Below are 15,901 nucleotides of genomic sequence, written 5' to 3'. Positions count from 1 at the left end.
ACTCCTTAACAGGTGATAAAGTTAACATTGTATTTATATTTACGTGTAATTCTGTGACTCGTAGACTGATATACAGGGTGTAACATAAATGCATAGCCAAAAGTGACGAGGTGACTGCGGAAATCTGACTAAGAAAAATATTCCAATAAACATGTATCTGAAACCGCTTCGTTTCCGAGATACAGAATGTTCAAATGTCGAGTCCCTCCAATGGCTCACTACGGGAAAGTGAATGGAAATGTTCAATATAAAAGGAATAATAGAATCAAGTGAAATTATGCCTGTGCAAATACATTTACGCTAACATAGAGTATGAAGCTAATCAACATTTCAGGTTATTGGGTTATCAGTGTTGCGAACCTGGTACAAAATGTTATGTTTTCAATTAGCACCAGTCTTCCACACATTAGCATATGATTGCTGACATCAAAACGTTCCTAAATATGGGGCACTGTCTTCCGAAGTTTATGTGTGGTATAAACGAACGCTGTGGCCTCCATCGAGTACCTTTCTCAATTACTTATCTTTCGAAACATGCAATAGTTCTGATCTATGAACCGTTGTTTACTATTGAGAGCCGTTAATTGACTTCACACTTGGACACCTTGTCTTTTGAAAACGAAGCGAAATCTGCCCCATGTTTAGGAACGTTTTGATGTCAACAATCATATGCTAACGTGTGGACGACTAGTGCTATTTGAAAACATAACACTTGGTACCAGGTTCGCAACACTGACAGCCCAGTGACCTTAAATGTTAATTAATTTCATTCTCTATGTTAATGTAAATGTATTTGCACAGGCATAATTCCACTTGATTGTATTATTCCTGTATTAAACATTTCCATTCACTTTGTAACGTTATATTTAAATTTTAACTTGTTACATTTATTGCCCACAGTTCGAATCACTAAATTGGTAAACACGGTTAAACACCTTAAATTGTTACCTATAATTGCAATATTTATTAAATATCTTGAAAATCAAGCACATTAAATGTTTGACAACTGACTTTTATTCTTCTTATTTCATGAATGAATTATTCTGTTGCCATAGCAACAACAGACAAATACCTATCTTCTTTTCAACAACTGACATTACATGATTATCTATATAAAATCAACATACATTCTATATTTTTTCTTCTTCTTATCAACAAATTGTGCACTTTTAAGCGCCGTTGCCCAAAATAACTACAAGAAAATGGAAGTAATTTATAGATTAGATATACAATCTCGTTGTATATATGGCTCCTGACGAGGACTTCTTAAATTGATTTCAATTTAGGAAAGAATCCTGGACCGTTACATATTCTTATATACATGTTTACCTTACTTTCCGAATAGCCCTCCTATATATAAATTGCAATACATATATTAATTTCATTTTATATCAACAATAATCTTACGTTTATTTAATAATCAATTATATTTTAATTCTATAAATTATCGTCGAAGAGGACTTATTCAAAAACGCGATCAACTTATTGATTATTCTGGTCCTAAAATAGATGCTTTAATTCAATATCTTTGGAGCTCATTAACACATTAAACGAAAGTACATTGACATATTACACAACTTATTCCTTCCATTTGAGCATAATCAAGATAATTATAAAAGAATTGAAAAGCACAATATTGATAAGTGAAGTGAATTATAAAGAAATCATAACAATACTCAAAATAAAACAAAACAAGACTTGATCAATATAACGGAATAATACAAATAAAGATATTATCATATTAAGAATCAGGAAAGTTTATATGGTTTAGAATACAATATAACATGTTTTATTTATTCAAGCATATTTATCATAACTTTTAGTAAGCGATATTCGTGTTCGTACCACAACGTGCTGGAATTTAGTATCCATCATTTTTATCATCTGCACAAACTTCAAACAAAGTACGAATTATAAATGAAATCATAATTGTATTCAAAGTGAAAATAAACAAGAGTTAATTAAATATGCCTTGATGGACGCCACAACTTTAGCTTAAGTTACATTGCCAAAGGGTTCGGTTAAGTTGCATCGAATAGCAAAATCTTGATTACCATTTTGTATATTAGGTATTCCTCCAGATCTTTGATTTCTATTTTGATATCTTCTGCCACCTGTAAAATTGTTACGAAATCTATTTCGAGAAAAATTAGATGTACTGTTTGCCTGATTTCTGAACACTGTATAGTTACTATTCCTGTTTCCTCTGTAATTAGGTTAAGCTCTATTACCAGTATAATTGGATCTATCATTACTACTTACATTAGGGTTACATTCTTCACGCACATTGATATTCCGGACGGGAATATAATTACCTTGACTTCGGTTATTATTAGTTTGATTTCGATTATTATTACTTTGCACCATGGATTGATTTTCAAAATTTTGCACTATCATAATCAAATTATTGAAATTAATGCATTGTACAGAAATCAGTATTTGTTGCAACCTAAAAGGTAATAGTATCCGGATCGATGCTATAATTCGTGATTCTTGTTGGTACGGATTAATTAATTTCAACTCATTGTATACAGAAATCACAAAATCAGATTCTTATCAATTTTGGGATCAAACCGTCAGTTTCGAACCAAGGCGTCTCGGTTTGCCAACATGAAATCATTCTCAAAATTAAAAAGCAAAGCGTTCTTAAAATCTAAATAATTGCGTAAACTCCCCCTGGTTGCTTTGAACCAAACAGAGCAGGGTGGTAGTAAAACATGCGGTAAAATTTTGAGATATTTAAATTTGTCTATACCGATTAAGTCACATTCCTCTTCGAATTTTTCTAAAAGTACGCTGGCAGGTATGTCTTCCGACCTTCCACTAAATTTCGTTAAAAATCGAATTTCATTGAATTTTAAATGATAATAATTGTTACTATGAGATGGTTTCGTATGATTAGATCTTACGCATCTAGCTTTCCTGCGATATACTGAACGAGGTCTCCTTTCTTCCTTCTCCATGCTACAGGCACTTTCATCCCTCTCCGAAGAGCTTTCCGATATATCACTTTTTTCTATTGCTAATCTGGGTTCATTGGATAAATGGTCCCTATTGATGATCGAATCAGGGTTAATATTTATGGTGATGATCTTTTCCTTTATAGTGTCTGTTTCTTCTTGTAATACATTAATTTGGTTACTATGTTCACTAACCCGAGTTTCAACAACATCCACTGCACTTTGCACAATTGTAAATCTGTGCAACATTTGTTCCATCATACCGTCGGTTCGTTCTAATTTATTAGTATTTGCTGTGTTATTTGCTCTAATTTGTTATCAATTCGCTGAGTCATAGCCTGCGTAATTTGTTCAAATTTTGTATCTATTTGCTGAAATTGAGTATCCATTTGCTGAAACTTTTGTTCAAATTTAGTATCTATTTGCTGAAAACTAGTGTCCATTTGCTGAAACTTCTGTTTAAATTTAGTGTCCATTTGTTGCATTTGCTGCGACAAAGATTGACCTAACTGTTTTATAAGGTCAGCTACATTTGTTGATGTCTCCAAACCTGATTTTCCACTAGTTTCTTCATTATTACTTTCAACCTTCATTTTAAGATTGTGATAGATTTTTCTTTTACTTCTCAACAAAGTGTACTCCATTTTAACGTCTTTTCGAGATTGCTTACTTTTCTTCACGCAACTCTTAAGGTCCCCAGTTCGATCCTGGGCGGAACCACCATCTAAAATGTAACGTTATATTTATATTTTAACCTTTACATTTATTGCCCACAGTTCGAATCACTAAATTGGTAAACACGATTAAACACCTTAAATTGTTACCTATAATTGCAATATTTATTAAATATCTTGAAAATCAAGCACATTAAATGTTCGACACAACTGAATTTTATTTTTCTTATTTCATGAATGAATTATTCTGTTGCCATAGCAATAACAGACAAATACCTATCTTCTTTTCAACAACTGACATTACACGATTATCTATATAAAATCAACATACATTCTACATTTCTTCTTCTTCTTCTTCTTCTTCTTCTTCTTATCAACAAATTGTGCACTTTTAAGCGCCGTTGCCCAAAATAACTACAAGAAAATGGAAGTAATTTATAGATTAGATGTACAAGCTCGTTGTAACTTTCTCATAGAGAGTCATTGGAGGGATTCGATGTTTGAATACCCTGTATCTCAGAAATGAAGCAACATCGCACCCATGTTAATAGGAACATTTTCACTTATTTGGATGTCCGCAATCATCTCGTCACTTTTGGGCATGCATTTTTGCTTCACCCTGTATAAGTATAGTCACGTATTTTTTATGTCGTAGCCCAACTCGCTGTATAGGAAGTTAGTGTCCCTAAGTCCTACCTTTAGTTTAGGTATCTGACTAAACTACCAAGGTAACGAAAAACTGGAAGAAAATAAATAAGCTTAAAAGAAAAATAACCGACTTCAAAAACACACTAAAACCAGTTAAAAAAAGAGAAAACAACATTAACTGACTTCAACAAAAGCGCTAAAATGTAAAAAATAATAAAAGCGTTAAAAAGCAGAAAAAATATCGCTTAAAAGTAGAAAATAATTCACTACTATTATTTATTAAAAATGTTTGAAGCCTGTGTCAAGCCAAACAAATGACGTAATACCTAATATAAAATTAGTTTCGATGATAATTTTATGAGACGGTTTGACTTGACATAAACCTCAATTAAAAAAAAAATAGATAATAGCTATGAATTCTTTTGCTTTTAAGCATTTTATTATTATTTCCTGCTTTTAGCGCTTTTATTATTTTCTATTTTTATAACGCTTTTATTAAGTTGGTTGATATTGTCTGTATTTTTAATGATTTTATTGATCTAATACAAATCGTTACGGCGCTTTTTTTTTTTATCTGACTCAATCATCATCTTGCTCTTTAAAGATTTTTCCATCCTTAGTATGTATAAAGCTAAATAAATTACGTATATAATTATTGCTAAATAAAGGAAAGCAACAACTATCGAGAAGAATTATAAATATAGAAATTGCTGGGTCATTGTAAATACATTTTTTTTTCTTCTTGTAAATACCTTGTGCTCATAAGCTCATAATAGTTCTTCTTGCTTCCTTCTTACTTTCATTGAATTAGCCGGTAGGCTATATACATTACTTAAATTTCCGTGTTCTTTTTCTTTTTTTAAAAAAAATATTTGTCAGTACTACGTGTATTGTATGCTTATCTATTCCGCTAGCTTCTCTTCTTAATTCGCTATTCAACTATCTTTATATTAGTTTCTCTTCTTCAATGGAACTTTTGTTCCCATGCGTTTGTTTCTTTCTCTCATTTTCAAGATTTCTCGTAGTTATGCTTCCTTCGCGGAGGTCTCTTACCACTGCTGTGTCTATTTCTTCAGAACTTCTCCTGAACTGAATCATCTTTTACTATTTTAAAATGTTTCTGTGTGTCTATAACTTCAATCTACTACATTTTTGTTCGGGCTATGTTTATTCGTTTGGTTTCTACTTAGCCAGTACAAGACCATGACCAGAGAAATGATGGTCTCCAGAAAGAGTCTTTGCGTTCTTTACAGTGGCTGAATTAGGAAATGAAATATTTGAGTTTTACGTTCCATGGTTATATACCGGTTAGGCTAAAGGAGACGGTGATGATGAAAAATGAATGAAATGGTGGAATGAAGAAAGTAGAAGGAAATGGGAGAGCTTCGAGGAAACCCGCTCATACGGTGTTTGTCCACCACAAAGTTCACTTTGCGCGAGCTGGGATCGAACCAGGGACCCCATGCACCAGAGCTGAACGCTCTACCACTGAGCCACCGCCACCCATTGTATAATTCTATAATCTATTTGGTATCTCTGCTTATTATATGGAGGTGGGTGTACGGTAGCTCAGTGGTAAATCGCTTACCTCTAGTGCGTGGGTCCCTGATTCGATCCTCGGTCAAGTAAGCTCGCGGTAGATAACATCGTGTCCGGGGGTTTTCTTGGGGAACTCTCGTTTTCTTCCATTTTCTCATCCCGCCGATTGTTCTACTATCATTCACTTATCTTAATCAACCGTCTCCCTTTGCCTCATAGGTATAATCGTGGGAAGTTAAACTGAAAGATTTCATTTCATTTCATTATATGGAGACATTCAGGTCCATTCTTCTACTTCTACACAGATTGTACCATAGTGGTCTATCTTTATCATCAGTGACTTATGACGGAAAAAAATCAATGATTTTTGTCTCTATTTCATTCCCCAAAACCAGGGGCGGACTGGCCCACCCTGCTACCCTGCAAATGCAGGGTGGGCCCTCCTAACAGGTGGGCCCCTCCACCAATTTTAAAAAGATGTGCTCAATTAAACCTACCAGCATCAAAAATATGGCAGGGTAACTCCCGCAAACTTGTGGTTTGCATAAAAAAGACGTAAAGTTAAACTTTCATGAACAGACCTTATTCTTCTTCACGTTTATCGACTTGAAAAGGTTCCGTCTATGAGACAACCAGGCCGTAAAACATTGCGGGGTTTGTGATACAGCAGCTGTTAAAAACGAGCACGTTAACTACTACTTTTTAAAATATAAGAAACACAGTAGATTTCAGGCTGTTATTGGATTTGGATACCATTGCCTACTCCGGTCCTTTTACAAGCCGGCGAGTGGCGAGGTTTCAAAGAAACAATAGTTTTGTAGATATTGTTATTGTGAAAAGTGGAAGCGGAGCCGGAACGCTTTTGAACTGCATTGTCCTCAGACCAAGCTTCGAAGAAAGAAATCGGATCAGGCTTCGTTTTATTTTTCAGTGCGGTAAAGCAAAAAGAAATTAGTCGCCACTATCAACGATTGTTTTATACAAACCTCAAACAATTACTATGAAGTTGCTGCCTTCGGCTCGTGTTTTATTTGTATATTACATCGAAGAGACTTTCTTGGGTTACTTCAAATGACAGTTACTTTCATCTGCGATTCATATAAAAGAATGCAAGTGTGGATTAAGTACAATGAAGAAAACTCAAGTGGTAGACAGCTACTTCGCCGATTACAAAAAATAAATCTGACAAGGTGGTGGAGTAAAGATCGAGCTCTAAAGAGTATCTTTGATGATTTTTCGACACCTTTGCAAGATCGGAAGAGGTTCATGACGCTGCTTCAATGTCTACTCACTATTGCAAGTATGAGTGATTTTCAAGCAGAAGTTACATTTAAAGCCAAGTGTTTGGTTCAGAACTGGTGTAAATTTGAAAACATTCTTGTGGCTTTTGTTTTCAGCCAACTTTTTCAGCTATGTACACCTACTTCGCAGTATTTGCAAAAATCTGGTTTGGATTATCTAACGGCTACAAAAATGATTTGTACGTTACAATCAGACTTACAGCAAAAACGGAACGTGTTTTGTTCTATTGAAACTAAAGCTATGGAGTTTGCAAAGGACTTGAAAAGACAATTGAAGGATGAAGGATACGATGTTGCAGTTGAAATTTCTCTCCTTGCAAAGAGAATACCAGTAGCAAGTCTTCAAGCAGACGAACTTTCCCATGATGAGGCAAGAATTTTAGATTCTCCATCAAAAGTGTTTCAGATAAACGTTTTCAATGTTATTTTCGATACTGCAATTGAGCAATTACATTCTCGGTTTATCTGCAATGACAGTCTCATGAAGGACATTGCATGGCTGGATCCTACCCGTTTCCATAAGATAAGTACTTTAGAAGAACTACCTGATTCAGCTCTCAGTACTCTACCACATTATTGCAAAGTGGAAAGATAACAAATTCAAGAGGAACTGCTCCAATTTGCTCGTCATTATAGGGACTATAATCCACCAATATGTAAAAAGCAGGATATTTTAAGAAATGAGCATGGCAGCAAGCAATATGCTCATAGTAGTGAAAAAGAGGAAAATGAAGAAGAGGAAGATAATGAAACTGAGAGTGAGGAGGAAGATGAATGGAAATGCAAACCTGCAAGGCAGTGTAAAGTGTGTCTAGTTTGTGCACTGCACCTGCTTCACGAATTAAATCTTTATGGTCCATTATATCCATCGTTGTATAAAGCGTATAAGTATGTTCTAACTCTATCGTGTCCCAAATATCATGTGAAAGAATTTTCTCGATTATGAAAGTGATCAAAAATCGGTTGCGTTCATCGCTTGGACAAGATTTGTTGTAAGACTTTATTCTTTTATACATAGAAAGATCATATACGTTTGATTACGACAAAGTGATTGACGATCTTGTATCTAGCTCCAAAGAATTAGGTAGATATTTGAAATTGTGAGTGTAATTGGGGCATAATGATGTTAATATTAGGATACATTTCTGGCATTAATATTAATATTATATTATATTAGGTTACAGTATGCAATTCAGTAGAAAATTTCAACCAATTTGATATTAGAACTGATTTATGAGGAAAGAAACTTACATTCTTTCTGTCAGTGCTTTAATTATTTAGTGTTTCAAAGTTGACTTGAGATTAGTTTTTACTTATTGCACATGTATATATTTTGGGTTTTCTAAAGCATGACATTCATTTGTTTAAATAAATGGTTTAAATTCATTACATAAAAAACAATAGCACTATATAAATAACTGAAAGCACCAATTCCGGTATTGTGTGTTTACAATAAAAAATGATAATACCAATTACACACTGTATGAGTTACTAGTAAAATGTTCCTACTTCAGATTTTTTGTAATTAATGTTTTGCTTTTGTATGAATATATGGGATACTATTTATGGGTTCGAAGATGGACTTTTATATGTAATACGTATGAAGAATGCCAAGTACATTTTTTACATTTTTATACAGTGGGCCCTCATTTCAGTTTAGCAGGGTGGGCCCTATGGTTGCCAGTCCGCCCCTGCCCAAAACCATATTTCTCCTTCCCCACAATGAAATCATATCCCCCCGTTAAAATTACTTCTACGACCTAGCAGTGTTACCAATTCAACACTTTTTTTTTAATTAGCACGACCTTCATTTCAAATCTACATGAAAAACTAAATCTTTCAATACCACTTTTAATATTCAATACTGCTAACTGACGATGATATAGTGTCACAAATATTCAAGTTTTGGAGTCTACAACCGTAATAAAATAGCTAATATGGATACATCGAAAGCAGTTGCACCAGAACAAAAATGATATTCCTAATGTAAGATTAAGCCTCTACTAAAAAGACACCATTTCTGCTCATAGCACTCTATTAAAACGAGAAATAGTAAAAATTTATTAGTACTTTCGGCTTCAACGCCGATCAGCATATAACAACATTTCTAGGAATGATCAAAAAAAAAAAAAAAAAAAAAGATCAAAAGATTACGATCTTGGACAATAATTAGTTTTTGAATCCGGGGCCTGATATCTGAATCTACTTAAAATATATCTAAGCTATATAACACAACAATTGCTGGTTTACAACAGATAGGGCTACTACAATCATTGATATTTTTATTTCTTCTATGTAATTTAGAATTCTAATCTATTTTATCTCTTCTAAGAGATTTGTGGCGGGAGGAAGGGAGGACACTCTCCCTCTGCCACCCGACAGAGACGCCCGTGTGTTTAACCACTCTCATTGTTAAAAGATCCATAATTTATGTTTCCATTTTATATTACATTTTTAAATATCAAAGTTATCCACGCTTGTTACAGCATAGGGTAAGGTAAATGAATGGAAGGAGCATTTGTGTCTTCATGGCTGTCTAGAGGAAACTTAAACTCCTAGAAACGCATCCTATTTATTCAAACATGATAGTACAGTATGACACAAGATGATAATTATTTCTTTCTAGTTAGTTAAATGATAAGTGGAGTATGTTGTTACCTCTCTCTGGAAATCTTAAGATACGAATATTCAAACAGTAAAATTTGCATTGAATCCTTTATGGGGCGTTTACACTTAGTCGATTTAGTCGCACGACTAAATCGACTCACTGCATTTGCCACTAAATCGAAGCAACTAGTCCGAATCAGATTGATGGATGTGTTCAATTATTTCAACCACAGAAAACAGAACGTCTTTTAATTCAGTTGCCAGTCGATTAGTCACCTTCGATCAACAAGCGATTAAGTTGAAGTCCCGTTTACACGGTCGATTAAGTTGAAAGTGACGTCAATTCAACTGAATCGAACGCAAATCGACTAAGTGTAAACACCCCATTAAAGAGACAAACTGACGTAATTCGCATTCGCATTCGGATCTAGTGGAGGCGCAGTTTAAGACAGAAGAGGGGAGAAATATTAATTTATCGGAGAACGCAAAAAGCAAATATTTATAATATACACGTAGTTAGGGTTGCCTATGAATTCTCGTCTCGAAAAAGGGAGAAATTCGAGACGAGAAGTACCATACACTTTCAAATTTGAGACGAGACAAGAAACATGACGATTCGCGTCTCGTTTTCACGAGACAAGACGAGAAATTTTTCAGGTCTCCTGGACAGCACTAGTTGCCCCAAATCTTAGATCTGACACACAGTTTTAGTTTTGTTCCATGACTCATAGAATAAAATTTATAAATTCCTAATGTGATTGTGCAAACACAATGAAGAGTATTTATCAATGTTTAAAGATACACAAGTCATTACATACTATTTTTTCTCTCCTCTTTTCTCACTTATGTGATTCTTCAATAGTAAATAAGGTTTAAATGTTGTTAGGTCACACTTTAAACTTTATCGTTTCATGAACAACACTACACGTAGTCATGAATACATGATAAGTATACTTCCAAAAGCATCGACTACCTTATCGATGCTCTCGTTCGCTTTTTACCACTGTTTTCTATAATCATCAGGTTAGCTGCTAGCTCCTTCCTCTATCCGTGTGGTTTAATGAGAAAGAAGCGACAAAAACTGTGCTGTCACAGAGCATTCAGTTGGAAATCTTATATATAAAAGAGAACGCACAAATCCTTTGTTCCCTCATCACGCTAATACGGCTGAACCAATTTCTTTCATTTTTGGGGGGTTATTAGGATTTGGACCCTAGATGGTTTTTATCATATCACTTTAATTTTTAATTACCAGTGTCTTGAGATAATTGACCATTCAAGTGTCCATAACGTACAAATCCTTTGTTAGTTCATCATAGGTAAAAATAAACGTATTTATATGCAACCCACATGACCGTGTCACTCGGCGGGTTAACATAAATGACAGGCGATATAATGTTAACATTTACTGCAATCTACTATGGTTTTTATCATATCACTTGAAAGCGAAAAAGTAAAAATTATCTAAGTAACAAAGTTTATTGCGTTCCGGGGTGACCGCAGCGAAGCGGGGAGGGTTAACATAAATGAGAGGCGATATAATGTTAACATTTACTGCAATCTTCTATGGTTTTTATCATATCACTTGAAAGCGAAAAAGTAAAAATTATCTAAGTAACAAAGTTTATTGCGTTCCGGGGTGACCGCAGCGAAGCGGGGTGAACGCTGCTAGTGAATAATAAATATTAAGTACTAATGTGATTTTATGCAAGTTTGTTTGATGTGGCTTATTTGTTTTCAAAGACATCTTGTCACCATTTGATCTTTGTGTTCCGAATAAAAACGTTCGTGAGAAATGAGATTTATTTTTTTTAAAATAATGCGCTCCGAAATTATTTGCCATATGAGGGGACCTTTAGTATGTACGTATTTTCTTCCAATTATTTTTTATCTTCATGGATTTTATTCCATTTTATATATTTAATTTAGTTGTCTTACAATTGGAAGGGACTGCATTTAATGTTTAGCTTTCATTTGATTGGTATGAAATCATCTCGTTGTTTGCTTATTGAAGTTTAGTAGCTCTTTTCAGTTCTGAGGCTATATGATACACAGACCTACAATTTAAGGTGTAGTCTGAACACCATCACAATATGTTCAATGCTCTTCCACCATAAGTAGTCCCGCGTAGTCACTTTCGTCTTTGTTGGAAGCGGTCTTGGGTTCGATTCCCGATAGAGGTACTCGGTTTCAAAGGTGAGTTTCTTCGTGGCTAAGCGGTCAGCGTACGCGAATTTGGTGTGGGAGACCTGGGTTCGATTCCCGGCGGGAGCTTATGTGTTTCGGATTCCACGTTAATCAGTAGGTCCATGTCTCATATAGCCTCGCTGCTGAACGGGACGTTAAACTCAAAATCATCATCATGATCGGTTGCAAAGGTGTAAGAGTTTTTTGAGAGTAGCCATCCTGAGTGAAGTTTTCGTTGTTTTTTCTCATTCACAGAAGGCAAATGCCGGGATATTGCCTAGTTTAGAGGTGCCATGCCGCTTCCTTTCTTGTCCTTTTCCCCGGATAATGTCCTCGAAAAAGGCTCGCGCGTGGTAGCCGTTATAGCCATTGGACCAACGAAGAGAAGTACCACAAAATAACAGAAGGGAGAACAGCTTTTAGTATACAAGATCTTCACAATTTCATTCCTAGAAAATGAAATGAAGTCTTTGAGTTTTACGTTCCACGGTTATGCCGGTTAGACTAAAGGAGACGGTGATGATGAGTAATGAATGAAATGGTGGAATGAAGAAAATGGGAGGAAACGGGAGAACCCCGAGGAGACCCACGCACACGGTATTTGTCCACAAAGTTCACTTGGCGGGGGCTGGGATCGAACCCGGGACCCCTTCATTGCTAATGTCCAACAAATAATGCCTTCTTTTAGATGGGATTCCAAGTAAATTTTCAACACAACCGAGAACCGAACACCACCTGCGGAATGTGCGAGGAGGTGCATCCAGAATGTGAGTTTTCCTAGGGCAGTAAACACACACACACACACACACACACACACACACACACACACACACACACACACACACACACACAAAAAGGACACGGTGATCTTGAAACATTTATAGATACAGCACAAGTGTCACTACTTTTAAACATATTCACCATTGGAATTCAAATTGCTTGTCATACCGTGGGGGATCAATTTTCAATTCCGATGTCGTAACAATCACTGCCTGGGTGGAACCAGTGTGTGGCAACTGTCTCCGCAATTGTTTATCATTATCAAAATGCTTACCGGACAGACTTTCCTAAGGTGTAAGAAGATATGAACATCATTCGGAGGAAGATCTGGGTTACACGTTGGATGATCAAACCCATCTCAGTAGAACGACTGCAGAACATCGGTTGTCACCCACCGTTATATCCGGAATCATGCTTCGAGCGATTTTATGTCTTCTTACACTTCAGCAAATGCCTGCCTGGTAAATATTTTGATAATGATGAACTATTGCAAAGGCAGTTGTGAAACTGGTTTCACACCCTAGCGGTGATTCTTATGACATCGAAATCGAAAATTTGATCCCATGATAAGTATCTGAATTCCCGTGGTGAATATGCCGAAAATTAGTGTCACTTTCGCTATATCTGTGGCAATAAATATTTCAAAGGTCACTGTGTCTTCTTTGAGCTTACCGCCTTAGGGAAACTTATTTCCTGAACGCACCTTGTATATGAGAGATTCATACGCAATACGCAACGTAAACTTGAGCTTTGTCCGTTCGCATTAAGAAGGTGCGTCGAACCCTAGTCGAACTTAGAATTGAAAGTGTTAATAGAGGCTAATTGAGGGAGGGAAAGAAAGAAATTAAACTCGAACGAAATTAACTAAAGTATTTTTAAGTTAAGAAGGTTAAGGGAAGATCGTAGCAAATGGAATATTCTAAATTTATAGGAATACTTATAATGATGAATATAGTATAGAAGATTAGACCTCAGTTTTAGTTTTAAGTCTTAGATAACAGCCCGTTCTAATCTGAATATCTTCTATTTTTCTATAATGTATTTTTCTTTTTCTTTTTTTTAGTCACAGCAACATGTGGCCATACGGTATTAAACAACATTACCTACTTCACAAACCCTCACTTCCCTGGACTCTCACTGGAGGAGCCTAGAAGTTGTCAATTAACAATTAAAAAGATGGAACCAGGAGTTAGCCAACTAAGACTCGATTTTGTACACTTTCAATTGGTAAGTACTTTTATTATTATTATTATTATTATTATTATTATTATTATTATTATTATTATTATTATTATTATTATTATTATTATTATTATTATTATTATTATTATTATTATTAATGTAGCAACTAACTCTATGGCCTAGGGAACCCGAAGCTCAATGCCGCGGTCACGAAAGCTCTCCATTTATTTCTATACAGTTTCTACTTTGAGTTCCCATTTCTGCGAGATTCATCTTAAATTATTCTCCTACCTGCGACTAGATCTTCCTAATTCTGATCGGATTCCGATTGGATTCCCAGTTAAAACTTTGAAAGCGATGTTTTTTCACTTAATCTTTTCTGGTTTAAAATTTTATATTATACCGTTGGTTATACGAGATTGTACAATAAAGTCCGCGTGCTCAGAACAGTAAAAGCATAGCACACTTCATTGCTGAACATTGCTATGGCCACCTTCAAGTTATTTCCCATGGACATCTATGCACCGCTGCTAGTACCTAGCTCACCGTTCACAACAGTTTTAGAAATCGTTTTATGGAATAGCCTTCATAGTTACCATCTTATACTGTACATATGCTCGTGATATTTTTCAATGTCATGGAAATACTTTTGCTTCAATATTTCATTTATCTTCAGGAAGCGAAATATGTCATCGCAGCTAGGTCATATGAATAGAAAGATTATGACAACACAGTTATTTCTTTGTTCTTGATTCGTTTATTTGTTACTCGAGCTCATTCTCCGACATTTTCGCGTTGTCACTTCAAAACTCATACATAGGAAAATAGACATCACTAGCAAAAACATAGCTAAAGTTCAACATTAGCATAGCTGAGGAATGTTGAAATGCTAACTTTATCAAGCAATATTAAGATTTTGTATACTGCTGCCAGGACAACCGTATATATAATCATAGAGCAGCAGGACGAGTTCGTCTTCCGCTACTGCTAAAACACGCTACATGGAAAGTCAAAATACTACTACACCGCATCAAATGTCATCTTAATCATATGCACAATTTTCCATTGGCGTGGAAGGAGGCTCGCACAATAATGTTGCCTAAACCCGGAAGGTCAGTACAGAACAAACCAGTTATCACCCTCTTTTCATACTTAACCAAAATTATAGTACTCTTCCTCCAACGCCGTCTTCTAAACCACTTAGGGGATAGCAACTTGCTTCCTCAATATCAATATAGATTCCGACCAGACCAGATAACATATCCATTCAACGCCGGTCGCCACATTTTGGTTATATTTCTGGATATGGAGAAAGCCTTTGACAAGGTATGGCACTCCAGACTAATGCATACAGGTAAATTAATCCAACCAAACTTTCCATAGTATCAAGTGCGGTTGATCTAAAACTACAAATAGAACATTCAAAGTTTCCCATGGGAGATATCTATCGGAAATAAGACAAATTTATGTTGAGATACCACAAGGATCATACCTATCACCCATCTTTTCTGCCATCTTTACAGCCGATCTTCCCATTACCCCAAACACCAGGATAGCAACATTTGTTGACGATACAACAATCTTCGCCAGTCAGTCAAATCACAAAATCACAGATACGCAAAATTTTACCTCGACAAACACATCACTTTGCTAGAGAATTGGACCATGGCTTAGAAGATCCGCCTCGACACCAATAAAACGGCGCTAATAGAGTTTACATGAAATAGGATTCAGAGCCCACCGCAGATTACTCTTCAAGTATCGTCTCTCAACTCCAATCTCAAGCAAAATATTTAGGCGTGCTGTTGGACTGCTACCTAATCTTTGCAGCCCACCTCACAGACACAGCTACCATGGCGACCAGACGACTTTTGCTGTACTTTCAGTACTGCTAAGTGCAGTTTCCTAACAAAACCAGGCGTAATGTATACAACATGTGCTTCCGTCCGATCCTACTGTTCGCGACCTAACCTGGAAGCTGCTGTGGTGTATCACCTAAGATACCTTCAATTTGTTCAAAACA

General features: G+C 35.6%; 1 protein-coding gene across 1 annotated transcript in view; it reads left to right on the top strand.

The window, feature by feature from the left end:
• LOC145684077 (uncharacterized) overlaps positions 1-15,901 on the top strand; it is a 112,526-nt gene that overhangs the window by 41,168 nt on the left and 55,457 nt on the right. Inside the window, exon 4 of the mRNA XM_081755941.1 lies at positions 13,760-13,923. Within this exon, the coding sequence (XP_081612067.1) occupies positions 13,760-13,923 (164 nt within the window). The remainder of the gene's footprint in view (positions 1-13,759; positions 13,924-15,901) is intronic.

Source organism: Thermobia domestica, chromosome 4 (genome assembly GCF_964235325.1).
Source record: "Thermobia domestica chromosome 4, izTheDome1.hap1.1, whole genome shotgun sequence".
Classification (NCBI taxonomy): domain Eukaryota; kingdom Metazoa; phylum Arthropoda; class Insecta; order Zygentoma; family Lepismatidae; genus Thermobia; species Thermobia domestica.
This window is presented reverse-complemented; position numbering and strand designations above follow the sequence as displayed.